The sequence below is a fragment of the Phyllopteryx taeniolatus genome, chromosome 8 (assembly GCF_024500385.1).
Source record: "Phyllopteryx taeniolatus isolate TA_2022b chromosome 8, UOR_Ptae_1.2, whole genome shotgun sequence".
Classification (NCBI taxonomy): Eukaryota; Metazoa; Chordata; class Actinopteri; order Syngnathiformes; family Syngnathidae; genus Phyllopteryx; species Phyllopteryx taeniolatus.
In genome coordinates this window covers 6,315,312-6,337,250 of record NC_084509.1, presented here as the reverse complement: position 1 = coordinate 6,337,250, position 21,939 = coordinate 6,315,312, and the positions used below count along the sequence as shown (strand labels likewise).

The 21,939-nt window shown below is 42.0% G+C and overlaps 1 protein-coding gene across 5 annotated transcripts in view; it reads left to right on the top strand.

The window, feature by feature from the left end:
* Positions 1–21,939, top strand: part of st3gal4 (ST3 beta-galactoside alpha-2,3-sialyltransferase 4) — a 42,065-nt gene that overhangs the window by 17,366 nt on the left and 2,760 nt on the right. For 3 of the 5 annotated variants that reach the window (XM_061781490.1, XM_061781487.1, XM_061781488.1), the window contains 4 exons: positions 2,200–2,389; positions 2,736–2,873; positions 10,595–10,747; positions 10,830–12,741. In XM_061781490.1, coding sequence (XP_061637474.1) covers positions 2,200–2,389; positions 2,736–2,873; positions 10,595–10,747; positions 10,830–10,919 — 571 coding nt within the window. In that variant the 3' untranslated portion in view covers positions 10,920–12,741. Of the gene's footprint in view, positions 1–2,199; positions 2,390–2,735; positions 2,874–10,594; positions 10,748–10,829; positions 12,742–20,347; positions 20,517–21,939 lie in introns of those variants that run through there. The other 2 variants (XM_061781489.1, XR_009789664.1) reach the window with 2 other exon arrangements.

Genomic DNA, 21,939 nt, shown 5'->3' with positions numbered 1-21,939 from the left:
TCTATATTCATTAATTATCAACATTGAGATCTAACTCTTGTGCTTTCATTTCATCTCTGCAATCAGCAAACCTTTTGGAAAAAAAAAAAAAAAACATTTAGTCTTGTCAGGCGTGAAGGCGCAAATTTGACTTAACAGCCTTGGAGCAGACACATGCACACACTGAGTTGTTATAAGCCTCTTTCAAACAGCCAAGCTGTTGGCCTGGTTACAATGCATTTTTCTCCCCAACATCAACGTGTCTGGGTCCCTCCCTATCCTCTCCCTCTGAAGCAAATCAGTCCCGGAACTTGTAGGTTATTGATGGTCTGAATTCAATGCATGCCTGAAAGCAAACGTCATCGAACTTGTGCCATAAAACACAACTTGAACTTTTATAAAGCCTATTGAGACTTGTGTGCAACCAAACATAGTCAAGGAGTTTCATAACACTATTAGAACTTTTATTTTACTGAAGAAGAAGGTAAACACTTGATTAAAATGTTCAGCCTGATATTAGGAGGACACATAAAGTAGCCGGATTAGGCAGTTTACACAAGTCCCTGAAGAAGAATATAGAAGGTCTGGAATTGGGGTCAATCTGGATTAAGGTGCAAATACAGAAATGTATTTTCACCGTTTGCATCACAGTCCATCTCGCGAGAATCATAGTGGTAACACCTGTCTGGGTTTTCAGAATCATCTTTATTTGCCAAGTATGTCCAAAAAACACACAAGGAATTTGTTTCCGGTAGTTGGAGCTGCTCTAGTACGACAACAGACAGTCAATTGACAGAGAAGCCTTTTGAGACATAAAGACGTTGACAAAAAAAACAGTCACTGAGCAATAAAGGGTTGCTAGTTATCTGGTAATGCCAGTACATTATTTTATTTTTTTTCGGACAATTGTGCAAAAAGATGCAGAGTCCTCTAGCACTTAGAGCAGTTCGAATGACTAATATTGCAATAGTCCGGTGCAATGACCATTGTGCAAAGGGCGCCGAGACTTCAAGGAGTGTCTGCGGTTTAAAGTGACGAGTAGTGCGATAACCTGGGACAATGTTGATTGTGCAAGTGTTGCAGATACTCCTCAATCAGTGTGCAAATGGAGCAGATGCTACTCTGGCATGTGTGGCCAGTATTGGTCAACAACAGATATGCAAATAGTGCAGCGTGGCGAGACAACTACAGTGAGTGCACGAGTAATATATAATTGGCCCCACAGAAATGTGACAACGAACTCAAGTCAAAAAACTGCCAGCATGTTGTAATGCAATTGTAGGTTAGGTGTTTAAGAAGTTGATTGCAAGAGGGAAGAAGCTGTTGGAATGTCTGCTAGTTCTAGTTTGCATTGATCGGTAGCGCCTACTTGAGGGAAGGAGCTGGAAGAGCCGGTGACTGGGATGTGGAGGGTCCCAGAGGATTTTGCACACTCTTGTCTTAGTTCTGGCAGCGTGCAAGTCCTCAAGGGCGGGTAGGGGGGTACCGACAATCCTTTCAGCAGTTTTGATTGATTGATTTCTATGAGAAAGGTCACTCCAATAGGTTTTTAGGTTAAAAACAACTATTTTGGAGAAAGGTCCATATCGTCACTAGAAATCTCTTACTGTATGTTCAACTCCAAATTTTTTTCCACAAATCTATACTTTTGGTCGGTCCCCACGTGGGTCTGTTATTTTCACAAATTTACCGACCGATCCAAAGTTTTGAAAATGGCTTGGTTTATGGCTTTGATGTCCTGAATATTTATGGTTTTGGAGATGCAAGGATTCCGCCCAAGGCCAGCAATATTTAATGGTCAATGCTTTTGCCATCGTTTAGATTTACAGCTGGTGTTTTTTAGTGTTTATTTGTGTTCCTTGGGCAGAAATGGGTATGTATACGTGACTGATTTTCATCCACATTTAGAAGAGGCCTGATATCCAATATCATGTTTTATTTTCTCTTTACGTTGCCGTCACACATCCAAACGGTGGCAAAAAATATTGGAATTGTGTCACTTGAGCCTTGTAGTGTAAGACAGTGCCCAAGTAGCGTGTCCACTATTTGAATAAATACTGCAAATATTAAGGGAATTAAAGGAATGTCCTGCTGGAAGGGCAAACAATTTCAACCATGGGATCTTTCCCGATGAAGGAACCATGGGTGGGTCATCAGCATGAACAATACTGGGGTTTTGAAAAGGTGATGTGATTATACCTCCAATTTCTCCTCTTACAGATTGAACGACGCTCCGGTGAGGGGCTACGAGGACGACGTTGGTAACAAGACCACCATGAGGTTCTTTTACCCCGAGTCAGCCTCCTACAACCCAGGCTTGAACAACGAGCCAGGCACACTGATGGTCTTGGTACCTTTTAAACAGCAAGATCTACAGTGGCTCAAAGAGATCCTTTACAATGAGAAGAGGGTACAGGATGTGTGAAAAAGCTCTCTCTCTCTCTTGCTCTCGCACTTGCACACTCAGACACAAATTGCTTTCCCCAGACCTTGCCAGTCAACCATGTCAGGAACAAGCACTTATAGGCTAGTGTCAAAATGCTTTTTTCCCCATAGTGGGCCTCTGTCCTTCTAGTTGCAGCATGTTGGACCTAAGAGTTGCTGGGCCATTACCTTCTAATTATGCACATGGCGTTGCCTCCAGTCATTAGGGAGTTACTGGCTTGCTTGCATCTCTTGTTTGCATATTTTAAGTGAGTGTAGTGGAAATTGCTTATCTTTTATGCTTGTTTATATACTGTATGCATGCACCACAGGTCAGGAAAGGCTTTTGGAAGCCCCCTCCCCAAATCTGGTTGGGTGATATCGGTCAAATCCGAGTGCTGGACCCGTACTTTTTGCACCAGACAGCAGAGAAGCTGCTCCAAATCCCCCTGAACCCGAAGAGTAAACAGGTGAGCCTCCATTTATCTGTGCTGATAATCATTCATCTGTAGGGCAGGCGAACAGAAATGATGGTTGCAATTAACTGTGACCAGTCAGCATTCTTAACCACAATTTCTCCTGCTGGGAATCATTTGTGTTGTTTTGTTCCGTTTCTCGTCTCCCACTCGAATGTTAACAAGGCTGGCTGGAGTATCCGCCGGCCGGTCAAGGGTACTTGGGTTGAACCGTCCACTGACGGTTCAAGTGTAGCTGGGTCAATAGTAATTTGTGGGGGATACAATTACTGCAGATTATGAGAAAGATCTTCACATTCTGGCATTTCGATGCAAGATAAGCCCTTTACTTCTTCTAGGCTGCACCATTCAAATGCTGACAAATACAGTAATTGGCTTTTGATCGAAAGCCAAAATATAGTTTGCATTTCAACTGAAAGGGACAACCTCCAGTCTTCCCAAAAGTTGGTTGTTGTTGTTTAGTAATTTGACAGTGCAAGGAACAAAAAAATCACTTAGGAAACTCTGAAGCCCTCTTAGTGGGGACAAAGAGAAAACATGACGCAGGGGCATTATTGCAGTGAGCTCTTGATCTGTTTTCACTTGAAAACTTGGACCTCTTCTCCCTCTTTGGCTTACGAGCCTGGACTTTGAAACACTTTCCCCCCTAATGACCTCTTCAAACTCCTGGGAGCTTATGTGCCTTTTCTTTTTGTTTCTGCCTTGTTACCCTTGCCAGAGTCCCTTTTTTGTTAAAGAATGAGAGGTGGTTATCCTTTTTGTACTACAGTCCATACAAGTGGATAGTGCATGAGAGGACAAAGCCCTGGGAAGGCAGCAATCCTCAAGGCGAGCAGCGGCCTGGGCCGACTAGAGCTCTGCACCATCTGCACAAACTTTATGGAGCGTTCCAGAGGAGGAAAATTGTGTTTAGGAGCAGCACCAAGCTAGAAGGGTGTAAATAGAGACACAACTTGTGCCTGTAGACTATTAATGTTGCGGTGTTGACTAGTTTTAAATTTAAATTATTACGCAAAAAACCACTCAACAGAATACCACAAAACCTTTTGGAGTGGTAAGGCGTGGGCCAAGGAAGGAAGGAAGGAAGGAAGGAAGGAAAGACATTTGGGGCAGATCTAAAAAGTGTGTTTATGAAGCTGCACTGTTTTGGTGATGGTCCATATTAGTATTGTTTGTATCCTACTCAGTGGCATTTTAGTATGAGCTGTAAACACATTTCATAGCATAATCTGTCTTGCTTTCACACCTTTTTCTGGTGCAAAGCTATAAATGGGTTTGTAAACTTGGTCTCCCCTCTTTTTCTTCTTTTTTTTTTCTTCTTGATGAATCAAAATGACAAGAATCAATTGTCAGAGTGAATGAAATAGTCCTAATCATCACATTTAGCAAAATTGGCTTTATGTTTGACACCTTGAAGTATATGGATATATGATAGAGTACGTCTGAAACTAGGAAACTTACAGTACATGATTGATTGTGTATGAAGAGTTTGGTTAATTGATGGCCGCTTTTACACAGTCTTTTTAAGATGGGATTGTCCACCTTGTTTCCGCGTAGCTGTCCTGAATAAACGGGCAAAGTCGCCCATCTCATATGCCCCCTTCAGAAGTAGTGCTTTAACAGAGCTGGGATCCAACTATGTCCATCCATCAGTTTTCCATACCTTTTATCCTCACTAAGTTCGCAGGTGTGCCGGTAGCCTATCCCAGCTGACTGGGCGAGAGCTGGGGTACACCCTGAACTGGTCGCCAGCCAATCGCAGGGCACATATAAACAAACAAACATTAGCACTCACATTCACACCTATGGGCAATTTTAAGTCTTCAATTATCCTACCATGAAAGTTTTTGGAATGTGGGAGGAAACCGGGGAGAATATGCAAACTCCAAACAGGCGAGGCCGGATTTGAATCCAGATCCTCCGAACTGTGAGGCAGATGTGCTAACCAGTCGGTCACCGTGCCGCCTGCAACTATGCAAATAGTGAATACTGAAATGGAGGGACAGGCATGTGAAATTTCACCTTCGACACTCACTTCTCCTGCCATGTTGTGTTGAAAATAATTGTTGCTGTCCGACAACTATTGTAATACTTAACACCAGACGGTCCCGCTGACTTCCTCTCGTCTCAAATTGTCTGATTCTGGGTTGTTGTGTCTCTGCTACCGCGAACGTCGCACGTGTTTCGCCTTTGCTCGGTTATGCGTAAAAAGCAACAGTGGGTTGTTGGCTTGTCTTTTGTTATGACGCTGATGTTATGGGGATCTTTGTATAAAAGAGGCCGTTGATTAATCTTGATGCAACTGAGACAATTGAGTTCATTACTTGCTGTAAGCAGCAGAGGCGCTGTTGAGTTACACCCAACTAGTTAGCAATGTAAAGTAGAAGGGACGGCACAACTCTGGGCATCTTTTTTCCCTCAGTACAGCACTGGCATTTACCCATTGTTGATCAGGGAAATTTTGTGAACTACCCATCCCTAACACCACCTGGCCAAACAAGATTGCAACAAGAGGGAAATCAAAGAGTTTAAAGAGTTAAAACAGACTAAATGGTGGAAGTATGAAAGCACTTCTGCCTTCCAAATTTACAGCCCTTAGATAATAAACCTCATCCATTAGAGTCTACTGTTTGCAGATAGTTCTCCTTCCCTGCCAAATAGACGACCACCCCACCAAAAAGCCCACATTTGTGTATACTCTCCACCACCACTACCTCTTCATCTTCTGCATTGCAGGCCCTTGTAGAAAGCCACATGATCCTCCCAGTGTGTGTTCACACCCCTCTCCCAAAACACAGACGTGCGCTGCTCTTAGCTTACAGTGGTGATAGTGTGCAGCCCACTCACCAAGGCTCCGCAGGCCTGTGTCCAAACTACACAGAACTCTGGCACCGGCCACTTGACGCTCATACACACAGAATGTTAGCTGATTCATCATCCTTTCAAATTCTACGGTTTTGTTAAAACTGCTGGCCAGATGCAACTCTCAGCAAGACACGTGCTCACCTCGTTCTTACATGGCCGTATACTTGTATAAAGCTGCATTTTAGAAATGTTAAAGGCTAAAATCCAAATTCCATGATTACCCAGGCTGTCATGATATCCTACTTGCTCCCTTGCCAAGAACAAAAAAAAAAAGATAAGTTCATGACTGTGCGGCCATTCACTCGGTGAACTTTTGTTCTTCTGACCTTGTACTGATTAAACATGATAAAGCTTTAGAGCTATTTGATTGAATTCATTAAACAGAGACTAATGCATTCATGAGAGAAGCCTCATATGAGACAAATGTATAGTATTGGACTTGTATGTAGACAGTAAAAACCTCTAGTCTTGGTTCAAGTTAACAAGACCGAGTCATAGCTGGAGGATGTCGGAAGTGGGTCATTGTGAGCCCGGACGTCCATGAGTTTTGGGCTATCCAAATGTCAAAATAGTTCAGATAGGGAATGGAAGAGAGAGGAATTTTCACTGTCCAGCCCACGTAGAAGTGATTCTCCATTGTGAGCACAGAAAATCATTGACATGCTGTCCTTTGGAGACGCTTAAAAAAGACTACACAACAAACATGACTGAACTCGTTACTCTTGTGTTACTCTGCCTGTGGATCTCCCGTTCTTTTAATGCTTAAAGGAGAGGTTTGCAGTGTTTAAAAAAAAATAAATAAATAAATAGCTTTTATGAAAGCTGTCAGTATGACCTGATAATACAGTAGACCCCCGAATACTATGGGTTCAACACCTACGGATTCACCTACTCAGATTTTTTTTCCCAAATGTTTTTCCTTTTTTTTTTTTCTTCCCCATTTTTATTTTATTTATTTTTTATTTTTTGGAGGGTAACCAATCCATAAAACACTTGTTGGCGGTTTATCCCCACATATTCAATAATTTGGGGGGCTTAAAATAAATAAATAAATTTTAAATGCCCATCCCTCGTTTGCCACTTGTTTGAGAATCATGCTCGTGCACATCAATGAGGGGCGAGGCTTTGGTCAGAGACTTAGTGAAGTGAGGCTACATTTAAATCTTACGAGCAGTTTTAACACTGCAAACACCGCCATTATATTTTGTATCATTTGTTCCAAAGTCCAAACTCTTGCCAACACTTCATCCATCCATTTTCTACCACTTATCCGAGGTCCAGTCACGGGGGCAGTAGCTTTAGCAGGGACGCCCAGACTTTCCTCTCCCCAACCACTTCATCCAGCTCTAACGAGGGGATCCCGAGGTGTTCCCAGGCCAGCAGAGAGACGTAGTCTCTCCAGCATGTCCTGGGTCGTCCCCAGGGTCTCCTTCCGGTGGGACGTGCCCGCAACACCTCACCGGGGAGGCGTCCGAATCAGATGCCCCAGCCACCTCATCTGGCTCCTCTCAATGTGGAGGAGCAGCAACTCTACTCTGAGCCCCTCCCAGATGACCGGGCTTCTCACCCTATCTCTAAGGGAGAGCCCGGACACCTTGGGGAGGAAAATAATTTCGGCCGCTTGTGTCCGGAACTTGTTCTTTCCCACAGCTTGTGATCATAGTTGAGGGTTAGGAACGTAGATCGACCGGTAAATTGAGAGCTTCGCTTTTGGCTTAGCTCCTCCTTTACCACAACGGACCGATACAAACTCTGCATCACTCCAGATGCTGCACCAATCTGCCTGTGGATCTCCCGTTCCATTCTTTCCTCATTCGTGCACAAGACCCCAAGATACTTGAACTCCTCCACTTGGGGCAGGATCTCATCCCCGACCTGTAGAGGGCACGCCACCCTTGTCCGACTGAGGACCATGGTCTCAGATTTGGAAGTGCTGATTCTCATCTCAGCCGCTTCACACTCTGCTGCGAACCACTCCAGTGAGAGTTGGAGATCACGGCTTGTTGAAGCCAACCGAACCACATCATCTAGAAAAAGCAGAGATGCAATACTGAGGCCACCAAACCGGAACCCCTCTATGCCTTGACTGCGCCTAGAAATTCTGTCCATAAACGTTATGAACAGAATCGGTGACAAACGGCAGCCTTGGCGGAGTACAACCCTCACCGGAAACGAGTCCGACTGCCGGTAATGCGGACCAAACTCTGACATGTGTCGTACGGGGACCGAACAGTCCATATACGGGGGTTCGGTACCCCATACTCCCGAAGCACCCCCCACAGGACTCCCCGAAGGACACGGTCGAACGCCTTCACCAAGTCCACAAAACACATCTAGACTGGTTGGGCGAACTCCCATGCACCCTCGAGGACCCTGCCGAGGGTATAGAGCTGGTCCACTGTTCCACGGCCAGGACGAAAACCACACTGCTCCTCCTGGATCTGAGATTCGACTTCCCAACGTACCCTCCTCTCCAGCACCCCTGAATAGACCTTACAAGGGAGGCTGAGGAGTGTGATCCCCCTGTAGTTGGAACACACCCTCCGGTCCATCCTCCCATGCACGTGTTTTTGCTTCAGTGACCACCAAAACTGCATTCTGTTTGGACAGCCGGTACCCATCAGCTGCCTCAGGAGTGCCACAGGCCAAAAAGGCCTGATAGGACTCCTTCTTCAGCTTGACTGCATCCCTCACCGTTGGTGTCCACCAACGGGTTCGGGGATTTCCGCCACAACACCTTACGGCCACATCCTAAATGATTTAGTAGCTATATTGACACTCTTTTAAGTAAAATATTAACGTTCTTGTTAAACACGTGTAACAATAAGCATCTAAGATGGAAACAGTAATCAACTAATGTGTGTACTCATCTGTATCTTTGACGCTCACAAAGACTGAGTAGCTCACAATGGGAGGTTCATTCCATCATTCTTTAATACTGCTGACCTATTGTTGAGCTACATTAGAATTACTAAGTAGCCTGAGTCTAAGCCAGTATAGGGGGATCCAGTTACTTCCTTGTATTGCTATTCTAAACGGTCTGCAAAAAGACACATTGGTCACTTGTGTGGTTATTGGTTATCATCATATTTTTGCTTTTTGACATCACTGGCATCTTTCATCCCAACGTTTTGCAAGGCTAAGTTTTTCTGAAGACGTCCGTTCTGCTAAAGCAGCCTTCTTCCTAATCTCGTAGCAGCTTTTGTTGTTTTTACAATTTCACTGTCCACTTTCATCAAGTCCTAAGAGAAACTTTCTGCTGTCTGAACTTAATTGGACCCTGAGATTAGCTCGCATGTTTGCAGTCCTGTCACTTATCCCATAAATCCATCTTGGTTGATAACAGTTGTGTAAATACTTGACCTCTTATCCGACTTTCAATGTTAGTTCTGACAATAATTAAATGTGCACAGAGAGTACTTTTCTGTTATATAATCTATATAAACACATAAATCACATCCAGCTCCATATTGTTCTCATAAGCCAAGTCTACTAAGAAAACAGATAGATACATAGATCGACAGATATATAGATACTTTATTCATTCACAAGAATTTCAGTAACGAGTGAAATTCACAGAATTTCACAATTTTATTTACAGAATTTTAGCAAACACTGTTGTTGCTTTTATTTACTCAACAGCAGATTGGAGGAGGCCTTTTTTGTACAACTAGGTTTTTGTTTAAAAAAAAAAAAAAAGACTTATGGGGAGAGGTAGAGAAACTGTAGAAACGACAACTAAAAATTCTTGTTTCTCCCCGTAACATAAACTTGGACGTACACAACATTGTGGAGCGATTACGCCCTCAACATTAAAGTCATCTCCACATAATGTAAGGACATCTTTAATACTTGGTTCATCTGAGAGACATTTTACTACCTTCAGTACTGCTGTTTTGTTCAGTAACATAGTTCAAATGTGCTCAGCATTTAATTGTTGAATGTGTTTGTGAACAATAGCATGATCTATAAATTGAGGATTAAAATGACCACAATTATTTTTTTGAATGGGGGGGGAAAGGAAGCGTCTCATTGAGGAAGGTGATTATTTGTCTTAAATTAATGACGCATCTACCATTTCATTAGGGCATGGCATCTATGAGCAGAAATTTTATTTTTGTTTTCGCTTACAGTGCCTCATGATTTCTGATGTTTATCGACATCTAGTGGCATAACGCACTTGTGCATTGAAAGCACAATGAATGGAAAAAAGGTGCTCTTGATCATTAGAGCACAGCTCTGTACTATTGCACACACGGGTCATTTGAAGTGTAGCTAAAGTCCAAGAGCAGATTTGTAATTCACGAAAGAAACATTGATTTGAAAGCAACCATCTCTACGTCCATTGTTCAAACTTGAATGCATTTCTCCAGGTTTACCACAGGAACCCTGGTGGTTTTGAATTATATGTTTTATATTGTATTATATTATATTATATTATGAATTATATCATATCTTTCAACATGATAGCTGAAGTAAAAAAGATCGAATCATCAAGTTAGGGCCCCGATTGATTGGCAATCAACCATCAATATTTCCGTTATTCATTTTAAGGTGTTTTTGTTGGGTATCACATCAAGAACCCGACTGATTGATTGATTGATTGATTTATTTTTCGTTGTATCTAGTCGAACATTGGTGAGGTAGTTAAAGTCAAACATTAAACCATCAAAGTAAGAACCATTTTGATTATATTATTGTATCAGGATTCATTCTGTAGGGACACAGCGAGCATCTGTTTGTAAAACAATGTTAATAGTTTATATTTCATACAATAGATAGACTTAAGGATGATGAGAAAGTTTGAATAAAAATAAGACAGTCATTAATAAGATGTGTTTCTCCTCCAGAAGCCGGTACATCCCACTACGGGAATCCTCGCCGTATTCGTGGCCCTCAATTACTGCAATGTCGTCCACATAGCTGGTTTTGGGTATCCAAACTCTAGGAATATCAAGGACCCGATCCATTACTATGGCTATGATACAATGAAATCAATGAAGGTAAGTGACGGTGTTTCTTAGTGAGACATGCCTTTTCCCTGCCCGTTTAGTCCTTTATGGTCTATTTGTGTCCTTTTTATAGAACTCTTACCATGACCTCAATCATGAAGCTGAAGCCTTAAAAAGACTGGAGGACTCTGGTGCCATCTTGTACCTGCACCCACATTTATGATACATGTCCAATGGGTTGCGCACTCAATCTATGCCTAAGGTCATCTGATCTTAGTTGCATTTTCATAATGTGCTGTAAGCACACCGAAAGGATTTATTTCTTGGCACTTCTGTAGTACTGAAGAACTACAGGCTAAATAAGACCTTTAATATACTGACTCAACATTTTGCATCAGATTTTTTGTATAGATTTTGTCAATTACACTTTCAGTGCAATCATTAATACTTTGACTTTGATAATTGCTTAATGGATCATTCCACTGTTGTGATGTCAAATGACAGTAGTTCTGTTTAATAACATTATAGATTCACAATCACATCACAATCACAATCAGATATATATATATATATATATATATATATATATATATATATTCACACAGCACTTGGTCTCCTCTTGGACTGGAAATATGAAAGGTAAAGTAGTTGTTTTCTTTTATTTATTATTTTCTTCTTTTTTTTCTTCAAAAGCAATGCAAGTGATACTGGTACCGCTGGATATTTTTTTGTTCTACATAAATACATTTTTTATTAAAAGTCAGTGATTTTAGTGGTATATTTGTATTCAATATCACTGTTGACCACGAGATGGCAGACAGTCTCCTTTGGGTGCATCCACGTCAAAATCTTAACATGAAATGACGTTGACATTAATACGATTAGAATTATGAGCAAACTATCCTGTTAAGAAATAAAATAATACTCATCTTGATAAGGGTTGATAATTTAAAAATTTTTTTTTTAACAGTGCTTGTGTTGAATCTCACTGGACTCTGGTGTACCTAATTTAAAGACAATTTCAGCACTAGAATTACAAGCTCACATATGTACAACATGGACATCTGGACGATCAGAACAACATTATACTATTGGGGCCTTGTGCAAATGGTGCTCACATGGCAATTCATTAGTATTACCATGAAGGGATTTATGCCCTTGGCATTATAAAGTAGTTGGGTTTATGCTGCGTGACAATTAACTATGAATGGATATGAATAGCAAGCTAATGTAAAGCTTTTTTGGTGCATTCTAAAAGCAGGGATGTAGTAACAGTGCATTCTATTATACTAGCCCATCTCTGCACAAACACCCATTAACAGCATTTAGAAAACAGTTTTAAGATCCAATTTAAGGGCAGTATCAATAGAACTGGACAAACATACTAGATTTTCTTAAAATAATAATAATAAATAGAGTTTTGATTTGGGTTTGAAATGTTTTGAGTGACTGTCTGTATTATGTGAGGGGAGAGAGTTCCAGAGTCTGTTTGCCGAGCAGCTGAAGGCTCCGGCACCCATGGTGCTGAGGCATTCCAATAATTTCCATAGTTGCAAAATTCCACACTTTTCCACAATCAAAATTCCCATATTAACTACCAGAAATTCCCATTCCCCAAATTAAGGGATATTTTACATATCTCCTCCTCCCACATTTCTTGACTGACTCAAACCATTCCAATTTCAAAATACTCATTCAGGCCATTTTAGGAACCATTTATCATAGTCCCAAGATTCCCAAATTTTCACTATGAAATTTCCAAATGAAGAGATATTATACACATTAATCTCCTTTCACATTTCTTGACCGATTCAAACCATTCCAACTTCGTCTCTCATTCTAAATTTCAACAATTCAATTAAATCCACGTAATTTCAGATTAGTGTCAGATCTACAGCATTCACCCGCAATTTCTACAGAAATTGTATTCCCTAGTTATCTCATCACACTGTAGAAAAGTATGTTTTATGATCAGGTGTTGGCTAACATCTGTGTGTGTCTTGCCCATATTTGCAACACAATAATTAAAAATCTCTCTAATCATCGCACTGAGTCAGTTGGGACTGAGAACAACAAAACAAATCCCCTTTGAAACCCATTATGTCACACGAGAGAGCCCTTCATTACCAGTGGAGGGGCTATTGTCCCACAGTGAAAGCGGCCTTTTCTCTTAATCCCCTTCCCCACCTCCCTAATACGCATCTGCTTTAGGTGTTCCATGTCACGCTTGAAGGCCTGCCTTCACTTGCTTGCTTGACACAACAGGGACTTACATAATGGTGTGAACGTGTCCACTGCTTATATGACCAGTCAAAATCAGGTCAGACGCTGCAGAGGAATCTATTTGTAATGCAAACACAGCAGCCCTTTGCCTGCATACCATGCTACACATGACAATCACGTTATGTACACTGTGATGCTTTTCTGGAAACGTGTGCTACAGTCAGTGCATGTATATTTTTCGCATGGCTAAAATGCTTCACGTGGCCCTGCAGTGCATGTGTATGTCATTTCCTTGATGTGCATTTGACTTCCCTTTTCTGCCAACTTTCCCTGTCCTTTCTCTTTCATGTTGCGCAGTGGTGGTGAAACCGAACAGTGAGCGTGACTTGAATGAGACAAAGTATTTATTAGGCTTGGGTGCATTACCATTATTAGTGTTATTATTACTCAGTTTTATATTGATAAAATAATTTAATATAGATATGGCATTATGATATAAATAACTATATTACCTCTGTTGCTCAAAATTGAATTAAGACAAGTATTGATTAGAAATTAATATATCAAACATTTACCAATGATAGCATAATTAAAACTGGTTTAATAAATTAAATAATAAATTAACTGTCAAGCAATTATAAAATATGTATATAAATTATATTCAATCAAGGTATCAGGAAGTGTGGATGCAGTTCATGTACTGAATCTTAATTTACTGTACAGGTGTGCGAATGTTGTGGCCGGTGATTGTAACGGAATAAAAAGAAAACCTGATGTGTTTTGTGGGGGGGGGAAAAAACAAAACTCACACACACACAGTGGGCTCTAGTTTGGGCTCTGACTAGCGCAAATCCAGTGCAATGCTTGGTGCAACTCTGCAAGGAGGCGGGCTAGACGAGGTTTTGGTAATTTCGTGGACAAGCGTTACGACACCGCCTTTAAAAGTGGGATACCTGCGCTGGTGTGGGCGTCGTCACAGCCGACTTCAGTACTGTCCAATTGAAGAGCCTTCTTTCATCCCCTTTAAAAGTGGTACAATAGTTTTGCATGGCAACATCTCTATATGGAGAAGAAGATGCACAGATTGGTGCATCACTGGAGCACTGAATGTGAGCGGGTACCCTTATTAAATACAGAATGAGCTTGGCGACTTCAATATGTCCGCAGACCTTATGTATCTACATTTCCCATGATCCCCACAGCTGCGTGCCAGCCAGTACTTGGGATGATTTAAGAAATATAAGAATGATGAAAATAATAATTGTTCAATTAATTGATTTCTACAAGGATTAAGAGGGTGAGAAGCCTGCTGTTGAAATAAGTCTGACATCCACCACACGTCAGAGGAGCTGCCATGTCTCTCTGCCTGCATGTGCCCTCATCGAATTCACAAAAATTGGGTTAGATCACCTGCGCCACAACTTAAAAGTGGTCCCAGTAGGAGTAAGTTCAGACTGACTTTCTGACACCAAAATCTTACTCCCCCAAGCGCATCTCCCAGGGCACAACCTCACTATGCCGACACGCCCAACTTGGCACAGATGGTCTGCCAAATTGGCAAACACGTACAGCGAGTCTTGCGCTTGCACGAAAATCAAGAGTCAAGAGTCAGTCAACCAGTTTTTACCCTGAAGCGCAGCTGTGTCATCTACGAAAACAGAGCCTAATGTATTTTTCTTAGTGTGTGTGTGTGTGTCATGAGTAGTTAGTGGACATTTAGTGTGGGAGAATACACAAGTGGAACAGGATGCAGTCAGGCTACCCGGCGAGAGGGCATCTGGCAAAGCCCAAGGGCCAGGGAAGTTTCCATGAGTCAGGTGCTCTATAATCCCACCCCCCACCAATGGCTTCAATATTACAAGTGAGGGGAGAAAGACAAACAATAAACAATCCACCTCCTACTTTATTTTGACATTTTTTTCACTCATGGCAATCAAATTATCTAAATCATCTCAGCTTCATTTATGCTGGAGCTGTGGCCGTAAAGTGATCGGTGCCTGTCGTGGCGACAATCCCCGAACCCGTTGGTGGACACCAACGGTGAGGGATGGCGTTAAGCTGAAGAAGGAGTCCTATTGGGCCTTTTTGGCCTGTGGGACTCCTGAGGCAGCTGATGGGTACCGGCTGGCCAAGCGGAATGCAGCTTTGGTGGTCGCTGAAGCAAAAACTCGGTCATGGGAGGGAGTTCGGTGAGGCCATGGAAAAAACTTCCGGACGGCTTCGAGGACCACCACCATCCAGCGTCTCATGAGGGGGAAGGAGTGCATCATCAACACTGTGTATAGTGGGGATGGGGCGCTGCTGACCTCGACTCGGGACGTTGTAAATCGGTGGGGAGAATGCTTCTAAGACCTCAACAATTCCATCGACCCCTTCCTAAGAGGAAGCAAGTCTGGGGTCTCTGAGGCGTACTCTCCTATCTTTGGGGTTGAGGTCACTGAGGTGGTTAAAAAGCTCCTCGGTAGCAAGACTCCGGGGGTGGATGAGTTTCGTCCGGAGTTCCTAAAGGCTCTGGATGGTGTGGGGCTGTCCTGGTTGAAACGCCTCAGCAACATTGCGTGGACATCGGCGACAGTGCCTCTGGATTGGCAAACTGGGGTGGTGGGACCAGTGGGTGTGTTCCAACTACAGGGGGATCACACTCCTCAGCCTCCCTGGTAAGGTCTATTCAGGGGTGGATGGATGAAATATTACTGTATTATTATATGTACTATAATATGAGTTTCACTACTTTTTTAATTGAACTACTAAATTAAAACTTTTCCATATTATTCTGGTGTTATGGTGTTTAAAAATCAAAACAAAAACAAAAAAATTTAAAAATGTGTCCATAAAAGTTGACTTTTTTTTTTACTTTTGGAAAACATGAATGTAATCTGAAGGAGACAGAAATACACCTGTTTCCCCTGTTCCACCTGGACATTTCAGGCCATTTTCATAAGACGAGTTGTGACGTATGCCAGTGTGATTCAGGCCGAGGAAGAAAGAAAAACGTAGCGAGAAGTGGAAAAAAAAAAGCCCAGCTAATTCCACAAATATGCATGAGTATTTTTTGGCGGCTGAGTGTCAGACGCAGACATATTTTCAGTGTTAGTCATAGTTCTGTTTGAGATGATGCAGCAGCATGTCAGGAATAATAAATAGAGCTGTGGCTGCCATGTGTGCACACTATGGAATCAATGCTGGATGACAGCGGTGACTGCTGGCACCAGTCCGTCTGCTTGTCCATATACAGTGTACTGCATGTGTGTGTACTGTACGGCTCCCTTAACAACACAGCAGCCCAGATTTGATGTGTTTTTTGTGCACTCGGACATGGCAAAGCATTTCACGTGTGTGCATGAACAAGGGGCCCAGTGTTCGAGCGCAAGCCGGGCCACCGGGCTTAGCTCCACTGCGACAAAGCGCCAAAACCTCAGAACCTAAAAATGACGCGGTTAAAAATGGAATATGTTACTCAGCACCAAAAAATAGAAACCAGCCTACTGCATAGTTAGGGTTGTTTTAATGAAACATACAGAAACAACAATACTAACAGAACAACGAATATGAACTAACATTCCCTAGCCACAGTATTATTATTTTTTTAGTCCTCAAATGTCCATGAAAAAAATGATGCAACCATCCATCCCATTTTCATCCATTGTTTATTATATCTTTAGAGCATTTGTGGGTTCAGTGTTTTGGGGCTTTTTATAACCATGCCACTGGGTTTGTTTTGTTTTTAGAATTGCATGGCAGGTTGTAAGTTTGGCCACCCCCAATGTAAATCTAGAACTTTCCAAGTAGCTTTTAGTAGGGCGGGGGGTGGCTTTTGCCATGCCACGACAGTGTGGGAAGACTTTTGTCTTAAAATTATTTACGCAAACATATCCACGATTTACACGTGTTTTCCAAATCCACAAATATATCCGCGATGTACACATTTTTTTTTAGATCCACTAATATATCCCTGATTTATGTTTTTTTTTTTTTTTTAAATATAGTGTGTGCATTTTTCATTTGTAAATATTCAATTCTGCCTGTCAATTGTTGAATGTGCATTTGTGGATGAGCAGCCACGCGCATTTATTATTTGGGACAAACACAGTTTTCAAGATATTCAAACATACAAACTGAGAATATTCACGTGTGGGAAGGCCAGTCCCTCCATCCGCTAGGGGGCAGTGTTGCTGTCGCCGTTGATGACTTGACTGCATGTCATTTTTATGGCAATCCAACAGTTAAGTGTGATTTCGCAAAAAAATATTTTCAAATAATTTTGATTTTGAAATGACAGCTCAGATTTTTCTGAACATGGTTTAATTGGAGTCTTGCAGTGGTCTAGTGTCCCCCAGAACTGGTTTGGTTTTGGGATAGCTAAGGGATTTTTATTTTTTTTTTAAATATCTTTTGAAATCCGGGTCAATGGCAGATGTATATGGAGCTTTCAAATTAGCTTTATTATATAATGCAACTTCAGAACCTTCTTGGATGCAATCTTGGCACAGTGTCCCTTCTCTCAGTGGTCTACTCGTTGCCATAGAACAGACAGAGTATTTAGTTTCATTATTTTAAATCCAAAGCATTGATGTCTATGTATTATTTGTCAGGCTTTTTATTTTGAAGACGGCCCAAGGAGCTCGTTGGCGGCATGTTACCGTAATCCCAAGTATAAACAGTCGTTGGGGTGGCTGGCTTGACTTCATCTTTCCAACTGGGCTGGCCTGACCACAGGGGTTTACTGGGGATTTCAGCACGGTCAGACCATAGACTGTTGTGTGTGTGAATATCTTAAAAACTGCGTTACGTTTGTCTCAAAACAAATGCTCGTGCCCGCTGATCCACAAACACACCCACACCTCTGCAAATACAATTCTGTTCCCTCTTCTATTAAATTGTCTGTCAGGCATCTTCAGGAGGTTTTCTTTTTTTAAACAGTAGTTCACTTTATACTTGTATGACAGTTCCTAAAATATTGCCTGTACAGTTAAAAAAGGTTTTATGATTGTTACAGTAATGCAATACATCATCCATCTTCTATCCAGTGGTGTGTAGTGAAGGCCTTCTCAGCCTTCAGAAGCACTGACCTACATTTACAATTAAATTAAGTTATTAATTATTATTCATATTTATTATATTTATAACATAATACAAAATATTAATTCATTTCCAACAGTCTCTTGTCTCCATTTCATAGCGTGTGTCTTGAATGTCCATCTTCCATTTGTTTTAGATTTGTTTTTTTTTTGTCCAATTAGATTTCAGGTTCTGTGTGCTGCCATGTCAATGTAATCTGCCCAGGGCCTTCAGAATCCCGATCGCTGGTTTAGGACACACGGTGGTCGACTAGTTAGCACATCCGCCTCACAGTTCAGAGGACCCAGATTAAAATCCAGCCTAGCCTGTGTGGAGTTTGCATGTTCTCCCCGTGCCTGCGTGGGTTTTCTCCAGGTACTCTGGTTTCGTCCCACATCCCAAAAACATGCATGGTAGATTAATTGAAGACTCTAAATTGTCCGTAGGTATGAACATGACAAATGTGCACAATTTAGACAATATTGTTTCATATGACAACCCAGCTAACTGAATGTTCCATCAAAAAGTCAAAAATTATAAGAATGAAACTGTTCCAAAGTCAATGTTCCTTTATGTGCTCAAAAGTGTAACTATGAGTCCTACTTTTTCAAAATCTCAAACAAACTAATAGATTCAAGGTCATATTTGGAAAAATATGTTATGTTTGAGCACGGTGAACGACTGGTTAGAGCGTCAGCCTCACAGTTGTGAGGGCCTGGGTTCAATCCCCGGCACCGACTGTGTGGAGTTTGCATGTTCTCCCCGTGCCTGCATGGGTTTTCTCCGGGCACTCCGGTTTCCTCCCACATCCCAAAAACATGCATAAATTGGAAACTCTAAATTGCCCGTGGGTGTGACTGTGAGTGCGAATGGTTGTCTGTTTGTATGTGCCCTGCGATTGGCTGGCAACCAGTTCAGGGTGTACCCCGCCTCCTGCCCGATGACAGTTGGGATAGGCTCCAGCACGCCCGCGACCCTAGTGAGTATAAGCGGCTCAGTAAATGAATGAATGTCATGTTTGAGACTAGATTCAAGGTCATATTTGGAAAAATATGTCATGTTTGAGACTATGCAGAATGGCACATGACCAGAGAGCCAATCACAGGTTTCGGCTATAGAAGGAGGCAGTGATAGGAAAAAAATAAATCAGAGTTATTGCGGGTATTTTTCAAATGTAACTAAAATTGTAATCATAGAAATTTAGAAAGGAAAGTGTAATTTATTTCCACATTTTCTCCCAGTAATGTAATGAATTACAATTACATACATTTTGTAATTTCTACAACACTAGAACACTGCAATAATGCCGCACAGTCCTGGTTTCAAGACAGACCCATGGCATTGTGAAGTTTGCTGTTTGCATTTGTGTCTCAAGATGTCACGAGAGCCAATGCAGTATTGCTATAGCTATCCATCTCTGACTGTCTGATAAATGTTCATTCTGTCTATTGTTAATTGTGACATATATTTTAATGCTCCTTTTTAAAATTAAGACTTCCATCATGCAAATGAGACAACCCTAACCTGTTGTAACACTACACTCACACAAATCATCATTTATGAGCATCCATTTCTATACTGCCTATCCTCATTTGGGTCTACTAGATATGCTGTGTAGTGACTCTGACCCGGTTGTCATAGCACCCCCCCCACTCCCCAAACACACACACAACTGATAGACTCTGCATTCCTCCCTGCTGCCCCGCTGTGCAAGACGGCCACCAAAGGACGCCTGGCGTATCTCACCCGGATATTAAACAAATTAACAGATCCCTTGAAATCTGGATTCCAGTCATCAAAGACTCCTTTCCTTCTTTTGAAGTGACAGAGTGACCAAAATGTTGGACTCTCTCAACCACTTGGAGCATTGGTGGAACGCAGATGACCCCTGCTGGCCTTTTGAGAGTTACTGGAATGTGTGGACTCTCATTCGAGGTTTCTTTAACTGAAGATAAATGTCTGTTTTGATATTTCATCAACTCTGCAGAAATATTACAAATGTATGCCTTGATGTCTGTGTCATTGTTTTAGCTTTACAGGTCCAGCTGCAAGACTTTGAGAACCATTCGTCTTGCTTTGAAGCCAAACAGTATGAACCATAAGTAGTTGATTTGCCAAGACTAAAGTTTAAACACTCATTCTATATGCTTGATCTCTATGAGTAAGAGTACAAAGTTGGGAGTATTTTATATTAATACATGATTTTTACACCATTTTTTATGGCTAAATTGTAGAACAGAATTCAAGTCGATGGGCATGATCTTCTCCAGTTTCTTTTCTTAGACACACCTCCTGCGTATTTAACCTTTGACTCCCGCCTCTTCTCTCTCTCTTTGTCCTGCTTCTCTGCTGTTCTTCTTGGCTCGCCAGCTGCAGGATGGCTTCGACCACCCCCTCCCCCTTCCTTTTCCTTTGTCCTTTCGTACCATCACCTGGGCGCGAGCGGCCCCCTGACCAAGACGGCGACGCTTTCGATGGAGGAAGCCGGCCATGTGGCTTCGTTCGCTTTTCCCAGCCGTCATCTGTTCGCGGAGGCTCGGTAAGCAATTCTGTACCGGTCACGCACGCAGTTGAGAGCAAGAACGGGCCCCACCATGAGTTCAATTGGCAGGAAAGTTACGAGTGCACCCCGGCGGAACAACAACTTTCTTTTGGCACCTCTTGTGTTATTTTTTGTCCATCTTCTTCGACCAAACCTGCTTTGTTTTCCTCCTGAGATGCACGGAGAAAGACCATCCCCAAAGATAAGGGGCCTCATGTACAAAAGGTGCTTACGCACAAAAACGTGGTGTCCGTTCTTTTTCATGGCAAAGTTCAGATGTATCAAGAGTGACATGACTGTGGAAATTTGCGGTGCCTCACGCCAACTGCATGGCTGGCGTACGCACGTTTCTGCAGCTTTTGGTGCTTTGGTGACACTTAAAGGTGATGATGGGAAAGCGTATATTTTTTCCTGTATATTAAAATAATAAATGGAGTAATCACAAAAGTGTAAAAGTTTTTGATATCCTCTTTGATATGCTGATGTGCTTCTATTTGAATTCAAAAGATTTATTACAAATACCACACATAGAACATTTACGCATGAACCTTAATCTCACGGGGCTGAGTGTAGGTTACTATAACATAACACATTTGTTATGAGTTATAAAAATACATGGTATTAACCTTGTGGGGTGATCATAGTGAGCCATGTGTCCTCCCATCACCCCTGAGAGAGCAGCGTCACCCATGAGCGCAGCGATTCTCTCCTCGAACGGGGTGAGGCCCTCCGTGCCGTTCTTCCGCCTTTTTTTGGCCACACTTTGGCGGTGGGCAGCTGTCCTCCGCTTCACATCCACCTTAATGTCTGACCACTTCTTTTTTAGTTCAGCGTAGGCAGAGATCGGCATCTCAGGTGCAGGGTTCATTTAAATGTGATTTCCATATTCAGACATGGGCGTGGAAGGGAGGAGTCGGCTACTCCAACATGTGTGCTCATTTCCACGTTGATTGGAATGTACGAAGGAAATGTGCTTGGTTTCATACGTCGTTTTCTGGATTTGAGCGTACGCTATGTTTTAGTAGAAAATCCACGCCAGTCTTTGTACATGAGGCCCAGCTGATCTACGGTCGTGAGTAGCACAACAATCGTTGCCAAAAGTTACAAGTTAGCCGTAAAGGAGGGTGGTATGCACTAATGGTTGAAAAGGTTAGAAACAGAATTGGTAAAGCCAAATTAATCCATAGACATATTTTTGACGATGGCACATTCAGGCTGCAGCTGCGTCCGCTCTTACAAGGTTGATGCAATAAAAACATTAAAATAACAAATACTGAAGCCCTAATTTATTAATGTAATGATTATGTTGTCCAATTGAACAGTATGCAGAATATTTTTTTTCCTATTACATAATATACTGCAATAACTGTCCCGCGGTAATGTTCTTGACGGAAATTCAGACAAATTTGGACAAATTGTT